Below are 22,760 nucleotides of genomic sequence, written 5' to 3'. Positions count from 1 at the left end.
ATCTCATAACATAACATAACATATATTAAACAGAATAGATCTAAGCAAGGAGGCCGGCAGGACTCCCTGCTCTAAAGTGTTAAACTCTGAACGTAAAGGGGGCATTTGAACCTCCTGGCATCTGGATCCAAGGTAAGATTCAATCCATTGTGAAGCCTCTCCCTGAAAGCTGGCCTCAGTCAACCTGAAGAGCAGCTTGTCATGGGAAACTGTGTTGAACGCAGTAAGTAGAGAAGTATAGTAATACCAAGGCCTTTGTCGGCCAGCAGTTGAAAATATCAAGGATGGACACTAAAGCAGTTTCCCTCCCGTGAATTGGACGAAAGTCAGGTTAAGCCTCGTCCAGATCCTTGTTTAACTCTAAAAAAACAGGAAAACTGCTTGTTCATAGTTTTTTCCAAGATTTTTACGGGATATGGTAAGAAAGAAATAGACCAGTAATTATTCAAGGCAGTGTCAGCAACTGTGTTTTTTTCTAACAAGGGAACAACCATGGTCTTCTTCCAGAACTCCAGTACATCAAAAATTCGACTTGTTACACAATTCCAAAAGAGGTTATGCCTGTCAATTTTCTGCTAATTTCCAAATGGCTAGAGGACGCAGAGTGGCGAGCCGGACAAATGGACTTAGCCAACTCTGTAAGATCACCCAGAATAACAAATTAACAAGCAAAGTTAAGAGACAAGGAGTCACAAAATCTGGATCCACACAGTGCTGCTTCGTGCTAACCACGCTTGTTAACGAAGGTTCAAAACTATCACAAATCATATGAATTTTTTCAGATAAAAATTTCGAGAGATCATCGCATACCACTTTGCGTATGATAAAATTTCTGAGTGGAACAAGAAGAATCAGTAAGAGAACGTACAGTATAGAAAACCTTTGTAGCAGTACAAGCGAAAAGAATCTTTCTGGCAAAAAAGTTGACTTTTGTTGTTTGCACTAACGTTTTATACTGGTTCAAAGCCACCTAAACTCTAGCTTCTCGTGGGGAGGAGCTCAGACCAAGGAACCTAAGAGGCATGTTTATGAGGAGATTTGCACCACACATTGTGGTATATGCGCGATGCAAACATTGAGTACGTTTTGTGAAGCCACGCAAAGCCACTTTGCGTGGCCCTGAGAGACTTCATAAATCAGGAGTAACGATATGCAGTGCAAATCACTGCATTGAGTTATTCTGCCCTGGGAAGGGCGTGGGTCTTCCCATGCAACTCCCGGGGTTTTTTTACGCATTCCCAAATTTACCTGTACAGGTAAACCTGGGAATGCGCTAAAAAGTTATGTCTTCCCAGATGAGGCATAACAAGGAGAAATATCTCTATTTCTCCTCGTTTCTTCCTCTTTCTTTGTGTGCTGCATTCTGTCCATCAACTGTGGTTTTTGCATTTGTCACCCCGAGTGGGATGGGTACGCTCAGACGTGAGTCCCATGCTCTCCACACCACTGGATTCAAGCAAGCCAGGCTGAAGACGGCTGGAATGCCAGAAACCGGTCCTCGGAAGCTTGTTTCCGGTCCAGGGAAGGCATGGCTTGGCAGTTCGGGCTGGACTGTTCCCATCAGGCACAGGGTCAGACTGATTTGCATATGGCCATGTCTGAACTGGGGTGGTGTGGAGTGCAAAAAAACAATGGATTTAGGCCCAGATCTCTGTACTGGGGTGAATGTATGACATTGTTCTGCATTCTGTCCATCAACTGTGATTTTTGCATTCTGAAGCAGCACACATAGAGAGGGGGGATATGCCTTCTAGGTTTGAAAAATGGTGCAAGGGTGCCTGCTTTGGTGCTAGGCTGCCAAAAGGGTGGCAATGTATGGAAAAATACAAGAGTGCACTGTATTGCCTTAAATACAGCACATTCCTGCCCTTTCCCTGTCACACAGTGCAGTGTAGCAAGGTGACTTGCTATGCTGCACTTCTCTGTACAGAATGACTTTCTCATAAATGAGCCCCTAAGTGTTTTCTCCTTAAATAAACTCCAATAATTTGAGAATTTGGTATGCTTAAAAGCACTTTTTGTCAATGTTAAATAGATCAATGAAAACAAATGACATATTTGCCACAAGTCTACAGGGGCAAAATTCAATAAGTCAATTTTTCATGCAGACACAGAGAAAGGTTCTTACCTCTTGGAAGTGTTCTGCTTCCCTTTCCCTTATTTCAATGTCAATTGCTTTTCTTCTTGCCCGTTCTTCTTCAATTTTTTTCTGAATTTCTTCTTCTGACAATTCGCCAATTTTTTCAAATTTGCTTTTCAGATTCTTTGCTTGAATGGATCCTGTTCTTTTTAACTTTATTAATTCCTCATATTCTCTGCTCATTATTTCGTAGCTTTCATTCACTTCCTCCACCTTAAAGAAATCAAAGAAAAAACAAGTAATAAAGCAAACAACACCGTTGATTATCTCACTGGTGCATACAGTGATGCCCTATGACAAACTACAATTTATCAGGTGTATTTTTCTTACGTCATGAAGGATAGGTTGAGTCTTAAAAATGTAAAGCATGCACTCTTCATTAGCTGCTGTGAGTTTACATAGCACTCATGAAAATCTTGACCGCTTCAAAAACTAAATAACACACTTTTTCCTATTTCACCGATGAAGTGTGCATTGACAGAATCTGTGAGCTGTGTAATATGTAGCCAGCGGCTAGTGGGGCTATTTGTAAAGATAGAAGGAGGTTCATAACCAGAATCGATTCCAAACAAAAAAGCGTCCAGCATTTTATGCATTGAAAACCTTCATGAAACGTCATTAATTTCAGGCGTATCTCACTACAAAGGAGGGCTGCGACATAACATAAGAAAATTCAAAGGTAAATGATATAGCCTGTTTGGTCCAACGTTTATGGTCCAGAGAGATTACCACTTAAGTGGTTGATGGCAATAAAGGGGGGAGAATCCCAAATTGTTGAGATCTATCTGGATGCAAGGCCGTGATTTCACAGTGGAGTGCAAAGCCAGAATGAATCATGGCAATGCAGATGGGCATTACCCTGGTTTTGCTGACTGGACTTTTCCGACAATAGAGTAAGGATCTGGGTAGTCAGATCTGGGGCACCTGTTAGGACAGGAGTGTCCCTGCATGGAATACAGAATGGTACCCTGCCCAGAGTGTCGGACTACATATATATCGGCCCTAGTGAGAGGCTAATCTAACATGTGTGCACAGAGGCCAAAGCCTGTCCTTGACTTGTCTTTTGTGACCTGGGGAGCACACTAAACATGCCCTCTAAATGGATAGAGAACTACTATCCCTGTCATGGGTATAGCACATAATGCAGTGCTTGCAGCATGCCATTATTCTGAGATTGATAATGTGACCAGACCTGTGTTATTAATAGTGTGGCCTACAGACCTGTCTTATGTAATGGTCCAGTCCATTGTTATGTGTATGCCCAGAACCTTGCACTGCCATCCTCAATGTATGTTGAGTGTGCGTGTATGAGTAGAGTGCATGTGATAAATTGAGTTACTGGTTTAGTGGGGTGTGAGCCCTCGTCAATTAGCATTCACAATCCTTGTCAGGGTAAGGCACAAGCAAACTGCAAACTAACCTGTGCTAAATCCCCTGGTAGCTTGGCACAGAGCAGTCAGGGTTAGCTTAGAGGCAATGTATAAAGTATTTGTTCAACACTCCAGACAGTAAAACAATGAAAACATCACGCAAATAAATCCCACACCAGGTAACACAAATAGAGCAGGATTTAATAAGTAAAAGAAAACCAAAATGACAAAAATCCAATTTGTAGTACGACGATTATGAATTGTTAAAGATTAAAATGAAAAATAGCACCTAAACCTGGAGCGCCAACCATGGCTATTTGGTCGCACTGGACCGGGTCAAAGTCAAAAGTTCAGGCCAACGGCAGTAGAGCGCAAGTTCCAAACATTCCCAGATTATTTCTACTTAAGTTTTACCTTCTCATGTTTTGTGCCAAGGGTCCTGTTTGCGTTGGAGACGGTCTCAGGGAGCAAGGAGACCATTAGCGGGCAGTTATTGGCGCGACACAAAGATCATGCCAGGTTGTCGTGGACAGACAGGCTGGTGCTTCGCGTTGGCGGCCCCCGTGAGTGGTGGATGCTGCAGTGTGAAGAGACTGGCTGGCGGCAGCCTGTGCTGATTTCCACTGCAAGCGGTGCAATATAGGTTAAAAAAGGCCCGTTCTCAGTTGGGAAGACCATAAAAGCTTCAGTTGAGCGTGTTTTCTCCACACCAAGGGTCCAGGACCTGAGGGGCACCACTTGGGAGTCAGGAACTCACTGCAACTAGGTTCGGGAGCTGTTTGGGGAGCCTTTTATGTCCCTGAGGCTCAGATCAAGAGACCAGCAGACTAGCCCTTGGAGTCACTCTGGGGTCATGGGTTCAAGATGAAGGTGCAGGTCCATTTGTTCTTCGCCTGACAAAAGGGCAGCTGGTCAGCACAGCTGGGCAGCATTTCCTTTAGAGCAGCAGTCCAGCAGAGTGGCAGTCCTTATAACAGTACAGCAGTGAAAAACAAATTTAAGAGTGTTTCACTACCAGGACATGTAAAACTTAGATGTACATGTCCTATATTTTCAATATAGTATACCCTGCCCTCTGGACGAAGGTATTAGTTTTTCACTACTAGGACATGTAAAACTTAAAAGTACATGTCCAACAGTTTAAATACACTACACCTCACCCTTGGGGCTGGCTAGGGCCTACGTTAGAGGTGACTAATATGCAGTGGCTGCTCCCCCAATGAGCGTGGGGCGTGGGCCCACTGCTTTCTCACAGTGCGAGAAGGCGTTAACATAAAAGGTAATAAGTACCACCATTTATGTTTACGCTTCTCGCACTGTGAGAAAGCAGAAGTGCCTGGTTGGGGGTGGGCGGTCCTACACGAGGGCAGGGGGAGTGGGTTGCCCACTGATGTGGGTACTGACTGTTTGGTCGGGGGCCGACCAAACAGTCAGTACCCACAACAGTGGGAAAGCCACTCCCCCACTGCCCTCGAGCAGGACTGCCCACTCTCCCTTTTTCTCTATGTAGGCTGCTGCATGCAGCAGCCTACAGAGAGAAAATGGCCCAGCTGGGGCGGTCTCCGCTGTGCCTCACCAATCCCAACGACGCTCCTTGCAGCGTTGTGATTGATGGAGGGGAGGGAGGGAGGCTGCCTTTCCTTGATGACGACGCTTCAGGAATTGGAAAACACAGGACAGCGGGAGCAGGAGTCGGGACCCATCTAGAAGCTGAGGTGGAGCAGGACGGTAAGTTTTATTTTATATATTTATATTTTTTAAACCACTCCCGCCTCCCCCGCACAATGACCCCATTTCCATCCCCCAACCACCCGTCATGCCAGCCGCCACTGGCCTTAAATGTGTTTCTTCATGTGCGCAAGAAAGATTGTGTTTCGGCGCTAACTTCTTTAGCGGCACTGTAATTTGGCACTGATTACTTTTGAGAAGTGATGTTTGTACATCAGTACAGAGATAGGTTTTCCCCCCAGTGAGACACTTTCCTCTGCGTATTCAGTATCAGAGAAGGCACTTCATTAAATCAAAACTGATTTGCATGCTGCTCTGTATCTATGCAGATCTGGTCTCGTACTGCCGAACAAAGTCCCGGGCTGTTTATAGTTCAAGAGAAATCTTATAAACCAAACCCATGTATCGAAGCAGAAATGAAAGCCACATGTTTGCATATTTTGCTTTTTTATATCAACACGCTCTCGCAGGCTTTGGATGAGTGTGGTAGGAAGATGTCTTGTGCAAGGTAGGTGAGCTTGGTGCTTCTGTGCAGTTTAACCAGCGGGTGATGTCTCTCTGCCAGAGAATGCACCAAGACTTCGGGTTTGTAGACCCAGGTTGTGAACATTCTCTGTCTGTAGCTTTTCACCAGCCTCACTTTCACCTGTGAAGGCCTAGCCCTCTTGCTGTCAAAGGGTGTCTCCTGCGACACCTGTCTTTCATGCCTGTAATGAAGGGTCTAGAGAAAAAGTTCCTTGTGGGGAGCAGCCCTGCAAAGTTCTACTCTGGGTCCTTAACGCAAAACAGGTACGACATTCTCTAAGAATTTACTGCCACTGCTTTTGATATTACCCTGTGAGTAGAAATAAATATAAAAGTGGCTACCCCTGGGAGAGAAATAAGTCTTTGTTCTGAGAATCTGAGACGTAAATTTGCTTTACAGCATTTGCCCGTGAGGCCTGCCCTTGGGTACCTAATGTCATGCGCCTGTTTCAAAGTATATGTGGGATTGTAGCTGTGGACAGTTTTGTAGATGGCCTACATTGTTATTCACTGTTATTATTAGAGACTCGGTCAGAGGGACGACTTTCCTTGTAAAGCAAAATAAAAGGAACCCAGCATATAAGATTAAGGGGCAAGCATCTTAAATGATATCAGAAGAGGTTCTGGTGTGTACTGAGAGAAGCTCACAGCAAGCAGGCCGGATACATACTGATGCCTGTTAACCTTGCATAATCTCAGCAGAGCACACATTTGGGCTTTCCGTAACTTATATTACAGGTTTGATTGTATGGAAATTTGAGGAAGCTTTGTAAACTTAATCTCTGTACTTCTAAATTTGACCTGTTGTGAACGTTGGGAGAATTATATTTATCTGTGTAATTCACACAGTGCGCTAAAGTACAGCTCAATATTGTAAACAATTTGATCAAATAGACCCAAAAATTATTTTTCAAATGGTGCTCTCTGAGGGCCAGATCACAAAGCCTTTTCGACTGGCGCTGCTTCAAGTCTTTGTTGGTAAATTAAAGCAGCCCTTGTTGCAAACCGTATAATAAACACAGGTAGAGATGTTCATATGTGAAAAGAATATTTGTGCACTCAGGTTATGTGGTCGTCAATCACCTTCCTGCTTTCTCAAATTTGCTTGAAAATGCACCATTTGCCCACTCTTTTTTCAAAATTTTCTTGGGGGAGAACCCCCCCAAATTCCACGTAGGTGGTTCATGCTCGCTCACTACGCTTGCTCACTGCAGTGCTGTATGGCAATTGTTTTACGCCGCACCACTTTCAAATGTCACCAGCCGCCACTGCTTATATGTATTAAAAAGGACGGTTTGGGCCTGCTAAAGGTTTACTTTGCCAGGTTGCAATGGCAGTTTACAAACTGGAAGCAAAGGCTCTGCTTTGGAAGGCCTGAGACATGTTTTAAAGGGCTAGTTAAGTGGCCGGCACAATCAGTGCTGCAGTAACACTTGTTGCATTTAATTTACAGGCCCTGGCCACAGGTAGTGCTATTTTACTAGGGATTTATAAGTAAATTAACTATGCCAATTGGGTAGCCAATGTTACCATGTTTTAAGGAGAGAACACATTCACTTTTGCACTGGTTAGCAGTGTTAAAGTACACTGATTTCTAAGGCCAACAAAAATAGTTTCAGTAAATAACAGGAGGTCTGAAGGCAACATGTTTGGGGATGACCCTGCACAAAGGGCTATGTCCAACAGTCCAACAGCAAGTTTGAGCAAGCCAGAGAACTGATGCCAGGAGGATCCCTTTTGGATATCCCTGGTTTGGCACATCACACACTGGAGGATGATCAGAGCTTTCCCTACTCAGATCAAGTGTATGGATTGTATTCTTGTGGCTGGAAGCCGCAGATCGAGACATTGATGTGAGGAGGGCGGAGACAGGGTTACCTTTAGAAACTGGATGAGACCATCAGTTAACAATGGGAAGCTGCAGATCCGGACATTGAAGTGAGGAGGGTGGAGATAGGGATACCTTTAGAAACTGCATGAGACCATCAGTTAACAATACGCTTCTTCTTAGTTCTTTCTGTGCTCTGCCATTTTCTTGATGGTAAGGGAAAAGGGGCAGTTTCTGCTGTGTTAGGTGAGGAAGTGTCTAGATCAGGCCTGTTATTTTGTTTATAACTGATTACTGTTTCAGGTTGTCTGATGACAGCCAGGTGCAGAAACCTCACATTTCATTGTGTCCGTGTTGTGAGTGCTGTAGTTTCGAGACAGCCCCAGTGCTACCTGCTGTGAAAGAATATGTCTACACAGTGGCTGTTTCTGAGAAAGACACCTCAAAGGAGAACCACCCCGTACTGGCTCTGAAGGTAGCGACTGTGTGTCTACATCCCCTGTTTTAAGAAAATGTGCATAACAGAGGGAACCAAATCGTCCTACTTTGTTCTTCTTCTTAGTCCTTAAAAACAAGTAAGGGAGTGCTCGACAAATTACCCGAAGCACTGCTGTGCCCCCAGGGCTGGTGTCTGCCTTGCAGCCAGTTTCCCAGACATGAGGGGACATCATCCAAAGTCTACACTTTTTTCTGGAGGAGCTGAGCTTCTGTCTCGTAGCGAGAAGTCTCCCTGTCTGCTTAGAGATAAAATGATCTGTCCGGCACTGAAGGAGGAGAAATAGTCCAGGAGGAGAAGCCCAGCAGGTCCCAGAGACTGAGAGACAACAAAAAAATCAGATTGCTTGACAGCAAAGTCAGGAACGATCTCTGCTGCAGAGGGTCTCCATGGTCTCTCACAAGTCTTTGTGAGTGTGTCAGCCCACTCAGGGCAGCAACTGTCTACACCAGCCCAATAAAGGCTGCAAATTCCTGCATTGGCCCAAATAGGACTGCAAGTACCATACTGAATGGGATGGCCCATCTGGGCTACAACTGCTGTGGTGCAGGCACAAGCTCGCTCAGGGCTGCAAGTACTCTGGTGACTACTCATGCCAAATTGGGGCTACAACTTCTGGGGCTACAACTGCTGAGACTGTCTTCACTCTTCTGGGGCCTCCTTCTATAGGAAGATACCAAAGCTAGTGTATCTTCTTGGGAAGATGGTTGTGTAGTGGCTAATGAGATTAGTCTCTCATGTTATCATGTTTCTCGTTAAATATGTTTTTTGCACGTAGCACTATTGCAAAATGAATATTTGCATCCATTTGACACATGGGTGTCTTTTGTTCTAAGAAAATAATAATAATAATATTTATAAAGCGCATGGCTACCTCAAGTGAGGTGTCCCAGCACTGGAAGTAGATCTCCGCACCCTGCCTATCGCTTTCAAATACTTGAGCAACCTGATCTAAAGAACCATGTTTTAAGTTGTTTTCTGATAAGACCTTCCAATTGCACCTGATGAATCAATAAGGGCAAGGTGTTCCACAACTTTAGCCCCAGGTAGCTGAAAGATCTCTCACCTGAGCGCACTTTCTTTAATTTTGGAAGAGTCACCAGCAATTCCTCTACAGATCTTAGATTCCTTGAAGATCTGAAATAGCGCTAAATACGGGCAGTTAGTTGTGAGGAAACCCTTCCCCAAGTGCTCATTTAGTGAACACGAGCAGCTCCCTGTTCATGTTTTGTTGCATTTATTACAGTTTCTTAGCACAAAATGCATTTTCGTGTCCATTTTATGTACAAGGGGGCATTTTTCCATTAAATGCAGAATTACTCTTCTCACCTAATTCCACGCAATGTTGCAGAATGCTGGGGTGATTACATTACACACAGTTACACAAGTTACACCCACACCTAGACAAAACCTCAGTCAGCATGAGCATTGTGTCCTCCTGCAGGAAGGCATTCATAGGGCAAAGATCTAAAATAGGAAAGGGCCTCCATCCTTCAGCAGAACAAGGAGGATATTGCGCTGGTAAAAGCCCGTACCTATCTCTGAGGCTTGAACCCTCTCAATGGCCCCTTAACAAAGCAGAACTCGCACCTCTTGCAGTAAGATGGAAAGGTGCTCTTGTGAGAGCTGCTCTGATGTGGGAGTCAAGCTAGCCTGGCTGATGAGGGGTGAAACCCCAAAACTGGTACTAGGATGCTTGAATCCAGTCCTGGGAGGACCTGGCCTGGCAGTTTGGGCTGGACGGTTTCCATAGGAAGCAGGGTCAAGACTGATTTGCATATGGCTGGGTTCAAACTGGAGTGGCATGGGAACAAAAATATGGTGGATTTAGGCCCAGATCTCGGTACTGGGGTGAATGTATGACAGTGTTCTGCATTCTGTCCATCAATTGTTATTTTTGCTGATATGGGAGGAGGCTGCAGTGGATCGGGGGAATGGAAGGGCATAGCCTTACTTAATGGTCTGAAGGGTGGCTTGAACCCTCTCAATGGCCCCTTCACAAAGCAGAACTCGCACCTCTTGCAGTAAGATGGAAAGGTGCTCTTGTGAGAGCTGCTCTGATGTGGGAGTCAAGCTAGCCTGGCTGATGAGGGGTGAAACCCCAAAACTGGTCCTAGGATGCTTGAATCCAGTAATGGGAGGACCTGGCCTGGCAGTTTGGGCTGGAAGGTTTCCATAGGAAGTAGGGTCAAGACTGATTTACATATTGCTGGGTTCAAACTGGAGTGGCATGGGAACAAAAATATGATGGATTTAGGCCCAGATCTCGGTACTGGGGTGAATGTATGACAGTGTTCTGCATTCTGTCCATCAATTGTTCTTTTTGCTGATGTGGGAGGAGGCTGCAGTGGATCGGAGGAATGGAAGAGCATAGCCTTACTTAATGGTCTGAAGGGTCTCATCTGTTGGTTGTGATGGACTTCTACCCTGGGAGGAAGTATTAGATTCTGTCCCCCACAGGATGGATATGTAATGACAAACTAAAGTGGCTTGGCAGCTGATGCCGCAGGGGAGAGGACTGTGAGGACAAAGTCCTTGCAGACCTACATGGTGCTTGCTCTATTCCTATCCCTGACAACAAAAGGACTAGGGTGACTGCTGTGGGGACAGAGGAGCCTGATGTGGCCTCTATGTCAGCCCCCTTGAGTAGCCCTGGGAAGAGTAAAAAAGTGGGAAATTCTATATGGCAAGAGTGAATAGGCCCCAAAACATCCAGTAGCCTGACTCTCTTAAAAATATTTAAAAACAAAGTCAACTTTTTGCCAAACCGGTGGTATCCATCAATAGGCACACCCATAAGGAATGCCTACACATCTCCCGAAAACTCCTTGGACCTCATCCTTGTATGACAATGGAGCACCACACTGGGGCCAACTGCTCACCTCAAGCAATCTCTAGTGTCCAGGCCATCACAAATTATGTATTTGGCCTCATCATAACCATCCTGAATGGTTTGAGCCAGGGAGGCCCTAAATTCTACAGGACCAACGTCACAATGTTGCTGGCCATTTGTCAGACAGAGTGTGTGCATCAGGCTAGTAAGCAGGTTACATTGCCCAACTTCAAGGCTAGACTGACTTATGAGAACATTTGTTTTCTGAATGCCTCAATCCGGTTTGATTCACTATCCTGGTGAGTTGTAGGGAATTAATTGAGGTTCACCTGGCTGATGAAAGCCTGAGCAATCAGACGCACTGGGAAAGGATAATATATAAAAAAAATCTGGGGCCCTGGATGGCGATGAGGTGTTTGGCCAAATGGTAACAGTGGGGGGAGGTAGAGTATAGAGATAGGATTCTCACTCCACGGGCACTGATAATTAAACAAGAAGAATCCTACTCAGAGTGCGCACCTCAGGGATGGGGGACACTCAGTGTTGTGAAAAATACCCCTCACACACCAACAGGCCCCTTGGTGTCATGCTTCATCATCGGGGTCTTCGCATCCCGCTAGAGGGATGCGGCGTGCTGCGACCAGCGACTACGCGGGAGCACTGTCGAAGTTGACTATGTGTGGTGTGTGTTAAGTGCAAGTGATGGGATATTGGGAAATGTGAGTGAAGGGTGTGGTGAGAAATTAAAAAGTACCTGGCTAGTGGGTTCTATGAAAAAACTTTATTCGAGACCCCTAGCTGGTGCTATTAAAAAGAAGTGCAAAGTGAGGTCAGTTGTCTTTAATATGGACACTACCTCTGGTGTGCGTCGACATGTTTCGGAACTGGTGTTGATTCTTCAGGACGGGGGCACAACTTCCCAACCCTACTCACGTATTTTTAAGAAAAAAATGTTTTCTCTTAAAGTAGAAAAAAAGTGAAACTATTTACAGTGAAGAAGAGAGGCTAAAATGTGCCTACAGCGGTTTTTTTTGGTTCATGCAGTTGCATGTCCTAAAAAGAAAAAGAACTTTAGATTTGACATGGACAAGATTCTGCCCCAGAAACTACTGAACCTCGACTTTTTGGACACTCTGGACTTTGCTATACTTCGTTTGGGCCCAACTTCGTCTCCCTCTCAATCTGAAGCATCGTCTGTGCCTGTGCACCATACAGGATCCTTGTGGGATCTGTGGAGCATCACTGAAGATATCTTCCTTGGAATGAAGGAGTCACTCCCCTCCATTCGCAGGCCCTGCAACACTGCTGTCTGGTCTGCTGACCCTGAGCTCCTACGGGATCCAAAGGCTTCAGCAACACAAGAGGTGGGTTTCTATGTCCCTCGGGGTCTGAGCTGCCCTCTCACCAAGTTTGAGGTCAGAATTCCTCATGGGAACTGCAATACCTGAACCCATGTGCGTGCATACATTTGCCAATGCATATGCATGTTAGCATTTCCTGAACAAGTGCATTGGACTCCAAGTAGCCCCAACCTCTGGCACCATTTCCTACCAAGAACTTTGGCCTCCTAACACCTAGTGCTCCTTGGGCTGTTGTTTGGTGAAACTGCTTGAGGTCCTCTCGTGACTCCTGTGCCTCCGGCCTGTGAGTCCACTTGAGGGTCAACATTGCTTTTCTTGGGCTCCCCTGGTTGCTCCGGACCTGCTCTGACTCCCCTTGCTGGGGTGAGTCTCCTGGACCTTGCTGGTCCGAACCGTACACATCTTTGTCCTTCTATGTGGGTACTCTTCGACAAGAATCCACCTTCTGGTTCCAACTGACACTTTTCTTCCTTCCAGCAGCGGCTCTTCTTCGAAGTCCTCCATTGAGTTCGACGGCGGGTTCGCCGCCACATCAGACCTATGCACCCGGCTTCCCTGGGATAGGTAACTTGTGTACCTCAGTATCCATGGGAAGGGTTGCACTACAAACTCCTATCTTACACTGGGTTTCTTCGAAGTCCAATGGGAAGGGTCCTTAAACTCTAAACCTTCAACCGCAACTTTCCCATAGAATTGTACGGAGCATGCGGTCGTGTTCCCACACTGCACCCGTCCTCCGCGGAGTCCCTACTTACTCACCTTGGGTGGTTCCTTGGGGTCCCAGCGATTCTCCCTCCTCTCGACACTGTCTTGACTCGAGTCGTGGTTCTTACACCTCTATTTAGTATATGGTCTGCCCCCACCCTGGGGCCCACTATGTATTAGTGCTTTTTACTGTCATTTCTGTGCTTAAGTATTGTGTGCTTTGTGATTATCTCCATGTAGTAGATACTGTGTCGTACTAGATAATGTTATATTATTTAAATACATATTTATATAACTATTGTGTAGTTCTCCTTTCATTTAACCAATACTATAAAGTTGCATTCTGGTAAAACAAGTTGCTTAAAATTCCTTCAAGGCTAAGCCTGAAGGCTGTTCTCCACAGCTACCACTTGGATAGCTTTCTAAGGTTATCTTTGACCTCTTAAGTCACCGTAAGGATTATTTGAACTGGTGCAAGATGCCCTCTTTAATTAGTGAACAGAATATACCAGGCCAACTTCTCACACCATATTTGCTGCAAAGTGAATAAAAGTTACGTTTATGTGATATGTGATGCAGAACATATTCTAAACTTGCTCTAAAGGTCACTTAACCATACGTACAGTTGAAGTAATATAAAGATAAATGTCAAGGCTTTGTTTGCTAATAGGGAGTGTTAGATGAACCTCGGTAGGCCCTTCTTAAGTATTGCCAGGGTGTATCAGGAAGCAGATACTAAAATGAAGCAAGTTAGAAGAAAACATTTTTTGTTCACATTTGAGGTAAAAAGTCTCAAGCATTTTCTCTGTATACCAAACTCTCAATATATCCATTAGTATTTTCGACAACAGTGTGCAAAGCCAATCATGATAGAGTACAAGGACTTCAAAAACAGACCCATTCACATCTGCAAACTATGGAATGCCTTACCCAAGAAAATAGGAACAATCAACAACCATCTATAATTGAGAAAAGCAATTCAAACTTTTCTGTTTCCCCAAACGTGACTCACCTTCCTGAACATTATTACAATCTCAAATTCAGATTGGATCTAGAAACTCAAAAGCAGTTTTCTTACACACAAGTAGGTGGTGTCGTTCTGCTCCACACCAATAGTTCTTTTTCTTTCAGTGCCTTCAGACGCAGATCCGGAGTATTTGTCTACTAAATTTCCATTTTCTAGTCTGCAAGGGACAGTTTGTCACCTCCCAAAACAATAGGCTTTAAATCTTGTATGGACCTTTGCCAAGAAATATCTTTGACAGATCTCTACGAGGCATGTATGTGGTGCCTGGGGTTATGGCATGACTCCTGGGCCGATGAACCTAAAACCCATATGAAACAACAAGACAAAACTCTACATTCTGTAGTAGGGGATCTCTGTGTATAGTCATAATCTAGTGAATAGTCCCGCCCATGTGCGTGGACCCCGGAGAAATCAAAAATAATCTCTAAAGTGTCGAAAAAATGCAGAACTGCACAGACACTTAAGAGAGAATTTAAAGACATATAATGCAGCCTATAAAAGGCTACACTGTCCAGTACTTCAGCTAGAAATTCCACCAAAAACCCACAAAAACAGCAAAGCCTGTCCAGATTTCCTTTGTCTTCAGTACAAACCCCTCTGGAAGATAGAGAGGAAGGCATGGACAGACAAGCCCCATAGGCTGCCATTATGTGGCTCAGAATAGGATACTGTGCCTTTAAGAGAACTTTCCAGAACTTTACAGTATCCCAGAATGCCTTGCAGGTCTCTCTTACTTTCAATTCTTTTTTCCGGCTCCTGCAAGCAGGACCCTGGAGCATTGAGCTCTCCCTTTTCAAGGGTTTTGTTGGTGTTTTTTCACTAAATTCGTTTTTGTGTACTTTTAAAGTGCTTTGGTGACTTTCTTCTTGGTTTTTGCACTCTTTTGCTGTCCATAATGCCTGCATTATTTGACAAATGCCCGGAGTGCTCCAGGAAGAAGGCCAAGACAGACCCCCATGAGGTCTGTATCCTCTGCCTTCCCTCTTCTCACATCCCTGAGGAGTGTGAGATCTGCCAAGGTTTCTCTGGCAGGACCCTGAAGGACAGACTGAAGATCAGGCTTCAGGGACTAGAAGAAAGAAGACAGAAGACGCAAGGTGGGTCTGGAGGGGCTTCATCCGCCCATGCTGAGGCCGCTGGGGGGCTCCCCGGGCGCAGGAAGCCCAGCACACGCCCCCATTCTCCATCTGGGTCGGTGGCACCCACCAAGACATCGAGGGGGAAGTCCAAGGCCGGCTCCCCATCTCCCCAGGGCTCTGGGTCGAGAAAACGTCGCCCGTCGACGTCGAGGGACCTGCATAGGCCGCCGTCGAACACAGAGACTTTGTCGTCATCGCTGTCGCTCGACGTCGAGGGGCCGACGGTCGACGCCTGAACACCGGGAGGCGGTGTCGAAGGATCGTGCTACGCGGCCTAGGGCTGAGGGGGGCTCCCCTCAGCCCGGGATGGATGGTGGGTCACCGGGATCGGTGTACTCGGAGGTGTATACCCCAAAGAAGTCTATTCCGCCTCCTCCTCCTCTACCTAGAGGCCCGCGTCCGAGGACTCCTACCCCTCCTCCTTTGCCTCCTCTGCCTGAAAAACCTCCACCGGTTCCGCCAAGGTCGGTCTCATTGCCAGATCTCCCGACCCCTCCTAAGAAGACTCCTAAGGCTAAGGAACCACGTAAGCCCAAGTCGGCCACCCCGGAGAAGCCGGTGGACCGGCCGAGGCCCAGACGATCGAAATCTCGCTCCAGACGGAGGGAGCGATCACGGAGTAGGCACAGGTCCTCCACACGTTTCAGACGGCACCGTAGGAGACATAGATCCAGGACCGATACGTCTTCTAGGACCCGCTCCTATTCCCCTACTTTGTCCGATTCCCCGGAGACTAGGGTGTCTCCTATCGATGACATCGGTACATTCCAGGAGGTTCTCCTGAAGGGGGCCGCGAAGTTGGGTATCACGGTGACGGCTCCTACACCTACGACGTCCGTGATATTCGAGACTTTGCACAAGAAGCACCTGTCTCGCCCCCTGTTGCCCTTGGTTCCAGGACTAGTTGAACCGGCACAAGAACTTTTTCTTACACCTGCGGTGGTGAAGGCCGCCCCGTCTAGACTTTTGAAAAAGTACAGGGCGCCGGACTCGGCCCGGCCTTCCTGAGGATGGACCCAGTCCCCGACTCAGTGATAGTTACGGCGACCAGAAAACAGTATGCTACCTCCCCGTCCTCCACCGTGCCTCCAGACAAGGAGAGCCGCTGGATTGATTCGGCGGGCAGGAAGGCGTGCGGGACGTCTTCCACCACGTTGAAGGCCTCCAGCGACTCGGCATTGCTGGGACGATATGACCGTGTGCTTTGGGATTCCATGGAGCAGTTCGCGGACCTCGTGCCGCGTGACAGAAGGGAGGACTTCATGGAGATTGTCAAGGAGGGGATACTGGTCTCGAACCAGGCCATCAGTGCCGCGGCGGATATCGCCTTGCTAGCTGCACATGGCTACTGCCACGGCATCAACCAGTGCCGTCATGCATGGCTCAGGCTTACGTCCCTTAAGCCTGAGGCTCAACATCGAGTGGCCAACCTGCCGTTTTCCGGGGACACGCTCTTCGGAAAACACGCAGATGACGAGATGGCCCGGATGAAGGCCGAGGCAGAAACCCTGACGGCGGTGGGCTTGGAGAAGCCCAAGGACAAGAAACCCTACCGCCAGTTCCAACGGCGGTTCGGCTCGCAAGGGAAAGGAAGAGGACAGTCTTCGGGACAACAGCAGCAGCAACAACAGCAGCAGTTCCGAAGGCCTTTCCAAAAACGTCAGAGGGGTAGATGTGGACAACAGCCCTCTACCGCGACCAAGGGCCCGGCCGGGTCTCGACCCTGAGCGGTTACTTCCCCGTCATCCGTTACCCGCTCCGGTGGGGGGAAGCGTTCAATTTTTTCTGGCAGAGTGGAGAAAAATTACTCAGGACAATTGGGTGCTCCATGCTGTGACCGGTTGAAGTAAAAAAGAAGGTCATGCTCTTGCTCCTAATGTTGTTCCAGCAGCAGGTCATAGTCTTCTGGTAATTCTAAAGAGAAGCACAAGAAATAGAAGTGGGAATTGGCCCCTTCGTGCAAATCCAGAGGGGGCACAAGTCCATGAACATGCCACGGGCATGACACCCTCCACATAGATCTTAGTCTCTGTCCTGAACTTCTGAGGACTGATACTGAGTTTGGTCCAGAGGCAATCTCAATTCCCAGGTCCATTGGCGTTGTTGCAGAAAATAAAGTCATTTAATGAGGCCATGCGTACATTTGGCAGACTTTTTGCCCTCCCGTGGTGTGCCTTTGATCTCTAAGGATTTGCAGAGTTTTCATGTGAGAATCATGCGCGCAGTTTGCCCTCTGCGCCATCTATGTCTCTTAGATCTACATCAGGTTCTGCACCCCATCAGTGCCTCCTTGGTTTTGGCACCACTCCATGTGTGGTTCCTTCTCATTGACACAGGTACTGACTGTGGGTGCAACCTAAAACCAATCCTTCAGACTCCAAAATTCTAAGGTTAATTAGGATAAATTCATGTCTTAATATGATGAGGGCAATTAGTATGCTGAACTGGTGGATGCCAGTAGTCTGGAAACACTGGGCGTGCCTCTCCCCCTGCTCCTGTCACTGAGGTATGTGCCTCTTTTATGATGGTCATGAGGTGGGCTACAGATGTCCTTGACCTGTAGCTCCCTACAGTGGAGGCCAAAACTAACCTTGTGTCTTAGGTTCTTCAGCCTGGCCAGCCATCTACTAAATCTATATTACTATTTAATTAGGCCTGAACAGATACCCTGATAGCACTTGCACAAAGCCATGTTCTGAATCTCCAGTTAATAGAAAAGTGGCTCTTTGCCACAGACTGGCACCGGGGGAGCCAGACTTTTTCTCACAATCTCCCTAAGCATGAGAGCCTGGTGGTCCAGGTGTCTCCTCTATCAGAGTCAACCCTAACGCCTTTTCCATGACTCCTCCTGACCATGAGTCTAAGCACATAAAAACTTTTGCAAGTGCACGTCTTCATTGGATAGCCTTGCTTTGTGCTCAGTTAATGCCTGCTGCATGCTAGGAAGCTGCAGTGATACCTTATGGAATACAGGTGGTCAAAATCTGCTGGCAGTTCCAGAGGATCTATGAGAGTCTTTAGCCCAAATCACAAGGACTTCCTTGATGCAGCAAAACTTGTTATAGGCTCTAGACTCCATACAACTGACTGTTTGGGTTGCACAATGTACACACAAGGGATGCTTCAGAGGCTACAGGCTTCTCTTTTCTGGGGATGCCCAGGCATTTTTGATGGTAAAGGTGAGTTGTGCAACTGGTCATTATTTGGGGCTGTCTGCCCCTACTGTAATTTCCTCAGCAGTTATGCCTTTTTTTGTGGCTACACTAGGGTTTTCAGTACCACCAACTCCAGACCCTGCTGCCAGCACACCAGTCTGCTCAGCCACATCATTGCAACGTCCACGGCATACAGAAACATATTTTGAGAATCATGGATATCTTGGCTCTAGTCTCCTAACCCTTTAGCAACCATAATCTCAAAAGCCCTTGATTGTGTATTCACTTCCTGCTTGTCCAACAGCCCAGATGGCACATGTGAGCTCTGCAGTGGGAGCTAAAGTCCAGTGAGCACAGCACCAGGGGAAAGTCTCCGATCGCATCTGGGTTTCTGAGGACACTGCAAAAGATCTGCAGTGGTGTCTACTAGATTGCGATTGGTCCAGTGGTACACACCTCTTCTTATGTCACCCAGAACTGACAGTGGTCGTGGATGCATCACTGCTGTGCTCGGGAAGCCATCTGGGAAAGGTGGAGATCATAGGCTTCTGGTTTCTGGCCATAACCCAGCTCCACATCAGTTTGTTGGAGTTGCGGGCGATTCACCTGGTGTTAAAGGCCTTCTACCACCCATCAAGGAGAGACTATTATGGGTACTCACAGACGACCATGCAGTATTACAACTAGCAGGGTGGTGTGGGGGTCTTGTATCCTGGGCTATGAGGTGCCTCTGGAAATGGCGGACTCACTAGAGCATTTCTCTGGTGATGAATACCTGGCAGGCTCTCTGAATACCAGGCAAACAAATGCAGTCACTGACGTCTAGCGGATCACTAATAGCAGCACACGTGGAGGGTATACACTCAAAATATCGAGTTTTTAATATCGATTTGCATTAATATTGATTAAAAAATATAGAATGGACACAATATCGACTGTACAGAATATAGACTACAAAAATATAGAATAGGATAGCATTAATATCGAATCAAAAATATAGAATGGACATAATATAGAATGGACAGAATATAGACTACAAAAATATAGAATGGACAGAATATAGACTACAAAAATATCGAATTTGAGGTAAGTAAGTTAATATCAATTTTTAAAGTGTTTTTATGTTAGTATATGTTTGAAAAGTGTATATTTATTTTATTATTTATATTAATTAATTTTTTTATGGTGTTTAATTTTTGCATAATATAATTCTGTAGCGGGTTGTGGGTTTATAGGGGAATAGGGTAGGAAGTAATTAGATTATAATTAATTAAATATGTTAATTTTTTTATTGGTATTTATTTTGAATTGTTAATTAATTATTAATTTTTAATTAATTAAAATACAATTGGTAATTAATTTAAATTAATTGATTATTTGATAATTATGTTAATTTTAGTAATTTATTTTCTGTAGCGGGTTGTGGGTTTATAGGGGAATAGGGTGGGAAGTAATTTGATTATAATTAATTAAATACGTTAATTTATTTATTGGTATTTATTTTGAATTGATTGTTAATTAATTATTAATTGTTAATTAATTAAAATATAATTGGCAATTAATTTTAATTAATTGAATAATGGATAAATATGTTAATTTTAGCATTTTTGTCTGTAGTGGGTTGTGGGTTCATAAGGAAATAGGGTGGGAAGTTATTTAATTATAAATAATTAAATATGTTAATGTATTTATTTATTTATTTTGAATTAATTGTTAATTAATTATTAATTGGTAATTAATTAAAATATAATGGGTAATTAATTTTAATTAATTTATTAATTGATAATTATGTTAATTTTATTAATTTATTTTCTGAGTGGGTTGTGGGTTTATAGGGGAATAGGGTGGGAAGTAATTTAATTGTAAGTAATTCAATTTTTAAATTCTATTTTTTTTTAATCTAATTTTTTATTATTTTTTAATTGTTAATTGATATATTGTTAATTGGTAAATAATTTGTATTAGTAGGTAATTATTTTTAATAATTAATTTGTATTTGTATTTTTAATTCATTAAATAATATATTATATAAAAGTGTTAATTATTATAATTAATTTGTAATTGAAATTAATATTTATTTTATTTTTTATTTATATATGAAGTATTTACTTTCCCTACTGTTGCACTCACTGGAGTGGGAATAGTAGTATTTACCCTCCTGCTATCCAACGCTTTCCCTACTGTTGAACTCTCTGGATTGGGAATAGTAATTTTTACCCCTATGCTAACCAACGCTTTCCCTACTGTTGCACTCATTGGAGTGGGAATAGTAATTTTTACTCCTACGCTATCCAACGCTTTCCCTACTGTTGCACTCAGTGGAGTGGGAATAGTAATTTTTAGCCCTACGCTATCCAACGCTTTCCCTACTGTTGCACTTTCTGGAATGGGAATAGTAATTTTGACCCTCCCGCTATCCAACGCTTTCCTTACTGTTGCACTCTCTGGAGTGGGAATAGTAATTTTTACCCCTACTCTATCCAACGCTTTCTCTACTGTTGCACACTCTGGAGTGGGAATAGTAATTTTATCCCTCCCGCTATCCAACGCTTTCCCTACTGTGCACTCACTGGAGTGGAAATAGTAATTTTTACCCCTACGCTATCCAACGCTTTCTCTACTGTTGCACTCACTGGAGTGTGAATAGTAATTTTTACCCTCCCACTATCCAACGTTTTCCCTACTGTTGAACTCTTTGGATTGGGAATAGTAATTTTTACCCCTACGCTATCCAACGCTTTCCCTACTGTTGCACTCTCTGGAGTTTGAATAGTAATTTTTTCCTTCCCGCTATCCAACGCTTTCCCTACTGTTGCACTCATTGGAGGGGGAATAGTAATTTTTACTCCTACACTATCCAACGCTTTCCCTACTGTTGCACTCACTGGAGTGGGAATAGTAATTTTTACCCCTACACTATCCAACGCTTTCGCTACTGTTGCACTTTCTGGAGAGGGAATAGTAATTTTTACCCTCCCGCTATCCAACACTTTCCTTACTGTTGCACTCTCTGGAGTGGGAATAGTAATTTTTACCCCTACGCTATCCAACGCTTTCCCTACTGTTGCACTCTCTGGAGTGGGACTAGTAATTTTTACCGTCCCGCCATCCAAGGCTTTCCCTACTGTTGCACTCACTGGAGTGGAAATAGTAATTTTTACCCCTACGCTATCCAACGCTTTCTCTACTGTTGCACTCACTGGCGTGTGAATAGTAATTTTTGCCCTCCCGCTATCCAATGCTTTCCCTACTGTTGCACTCACTGGAGTAGGAATAGTAACTTTTACCCCTACGCTATCCAACGCTTTCCTTACTGTTGCACTTACTGGAGAGGGAATAGTAATTTTTACCCCTATACTATCCAACGCTTTCCTTACTGTTGCACTCTCCGGAGTGGGAATAGTAATTTTTACCCCTACGCTATCCAATGCTTTCCCTACTGTTACACTCTCTGCAGTGGGAAGAGTAATTTTTACCTCTACGCTATCCAACGCTTTCCCTATTGTTACACTCTTTGGAGTGGGAATAGTCATTTTTACCCTCCCGCTATCTAACGCTTTCCCTACTGTTGCACTCACTGGAGTGGGAATAGTAAATTTTATGCCTACGCTATCCAATGTTTTCCCTACTGTTGCACTTACTGGAGTTGGAATAGTAATTTTTACCCCTACGCTATCCAACGCCTTCCCTACTGTTGCACTGTCTGGAGTGGGAATAGTAATTTTTACCCTCCCGCTATCCAACGCTTTCCTTACTGTTGCACTCACTAGAGTGCGAATAGTAATTTTTACCCCTACGCAAGCCAACGCTTTCCCTACTGTTGCACTCTCTGGAGTGGGAATAGTAATTTTTACCCTCCTGCTATCCAACGCTTTCCCTACTGTTGCACTCACTGGAGTAGGAATAGTAACTTTTACCCCTACGCTATCCAACGCTTTCCTTACTGTTGCACTCACTGGAGAGGGAATAGTAATTTTTACCCCTATACAATCCAACGCTTTCCTTACTGTTGCACTCTCCGGAGTGGGAATAGTAATTTTTACCCCTACGCTATCCAATGCGTTCCCTACTGTTACACTCTCTGCAGTGGGAAGAGTAATTTTTACCTCTACGCTATCCAACGCTTTCCCTATTGTTACACTCTTTGTAGTGGGAATAGTAATTTTTACCCTCCCGCTATCTAACGCTTTCCCTACTGTTGCACTCACTGAAGTGGGAATAGTAATTTTTACTGCTACGCTATCCAATGTTTTTTCTACTGTTGCAGTCACTGGAGTGGTAATAGTAAATTTAACCCTCTCGCTATCCTATGGTAAATATATTGTATATTTTTTATTAATACTATGTTTACCGTGGCTCTGGTGCACAATGAGGCTTCTTAGTGTCATGTCTAGCGTAGGTATTGTACTGGAAGTGTCACCTTCCAGTGCAAAATACTATGCTTTCACTAACT

General features: G+C 44.9%; 1 protein-coding gene across 18 annotated transcripts in view; it reads right to left on the bottom strand.

The window, feature by feature from the left end:
* Positions 1–22,760, bottom strand: part of NEXN (nexilin F-actin binding protein) — a 355,548-nt gene that overhangs the window by 80,921 nt on the left and 251,867 nt on the right. For all 18 annotated transcript variants that reach the window (XM_086954162.1, XM_086954175.1, XM_086954189.1 and 15 more), the window contains one exon: positions 2,129–2,353. In XM_086954162.1, the coding sequence (XP_086810288.1) occupies positions 2,129–2,353 (225 nt within the window). The remainder of the gene's footprint in view (positions 1–2,128; positions 2,354–22,760) is intronic.

The sequence above is a fragment of the Lissotriton vulgaris genome, chromosome 1_1, assembly GCF_964263255.1.
Source record: "Lissotriton vulgaris chromosome 1_1, aLisVul1.2, whole genome shotgun sequence".
In the NCBI taxonomy this organism is placed as follows: domain Eukaryota; kingdom Metazoa; phylum Chordata; class Amphibia; order Caudata; family Salamandridae; genus Lissotriton; species Lissotriton vulgaris.
Note: the sequence above shows the minus strand (reverse complement) of the source record. Positions and strands in the feature narration are given on the sequence as shown.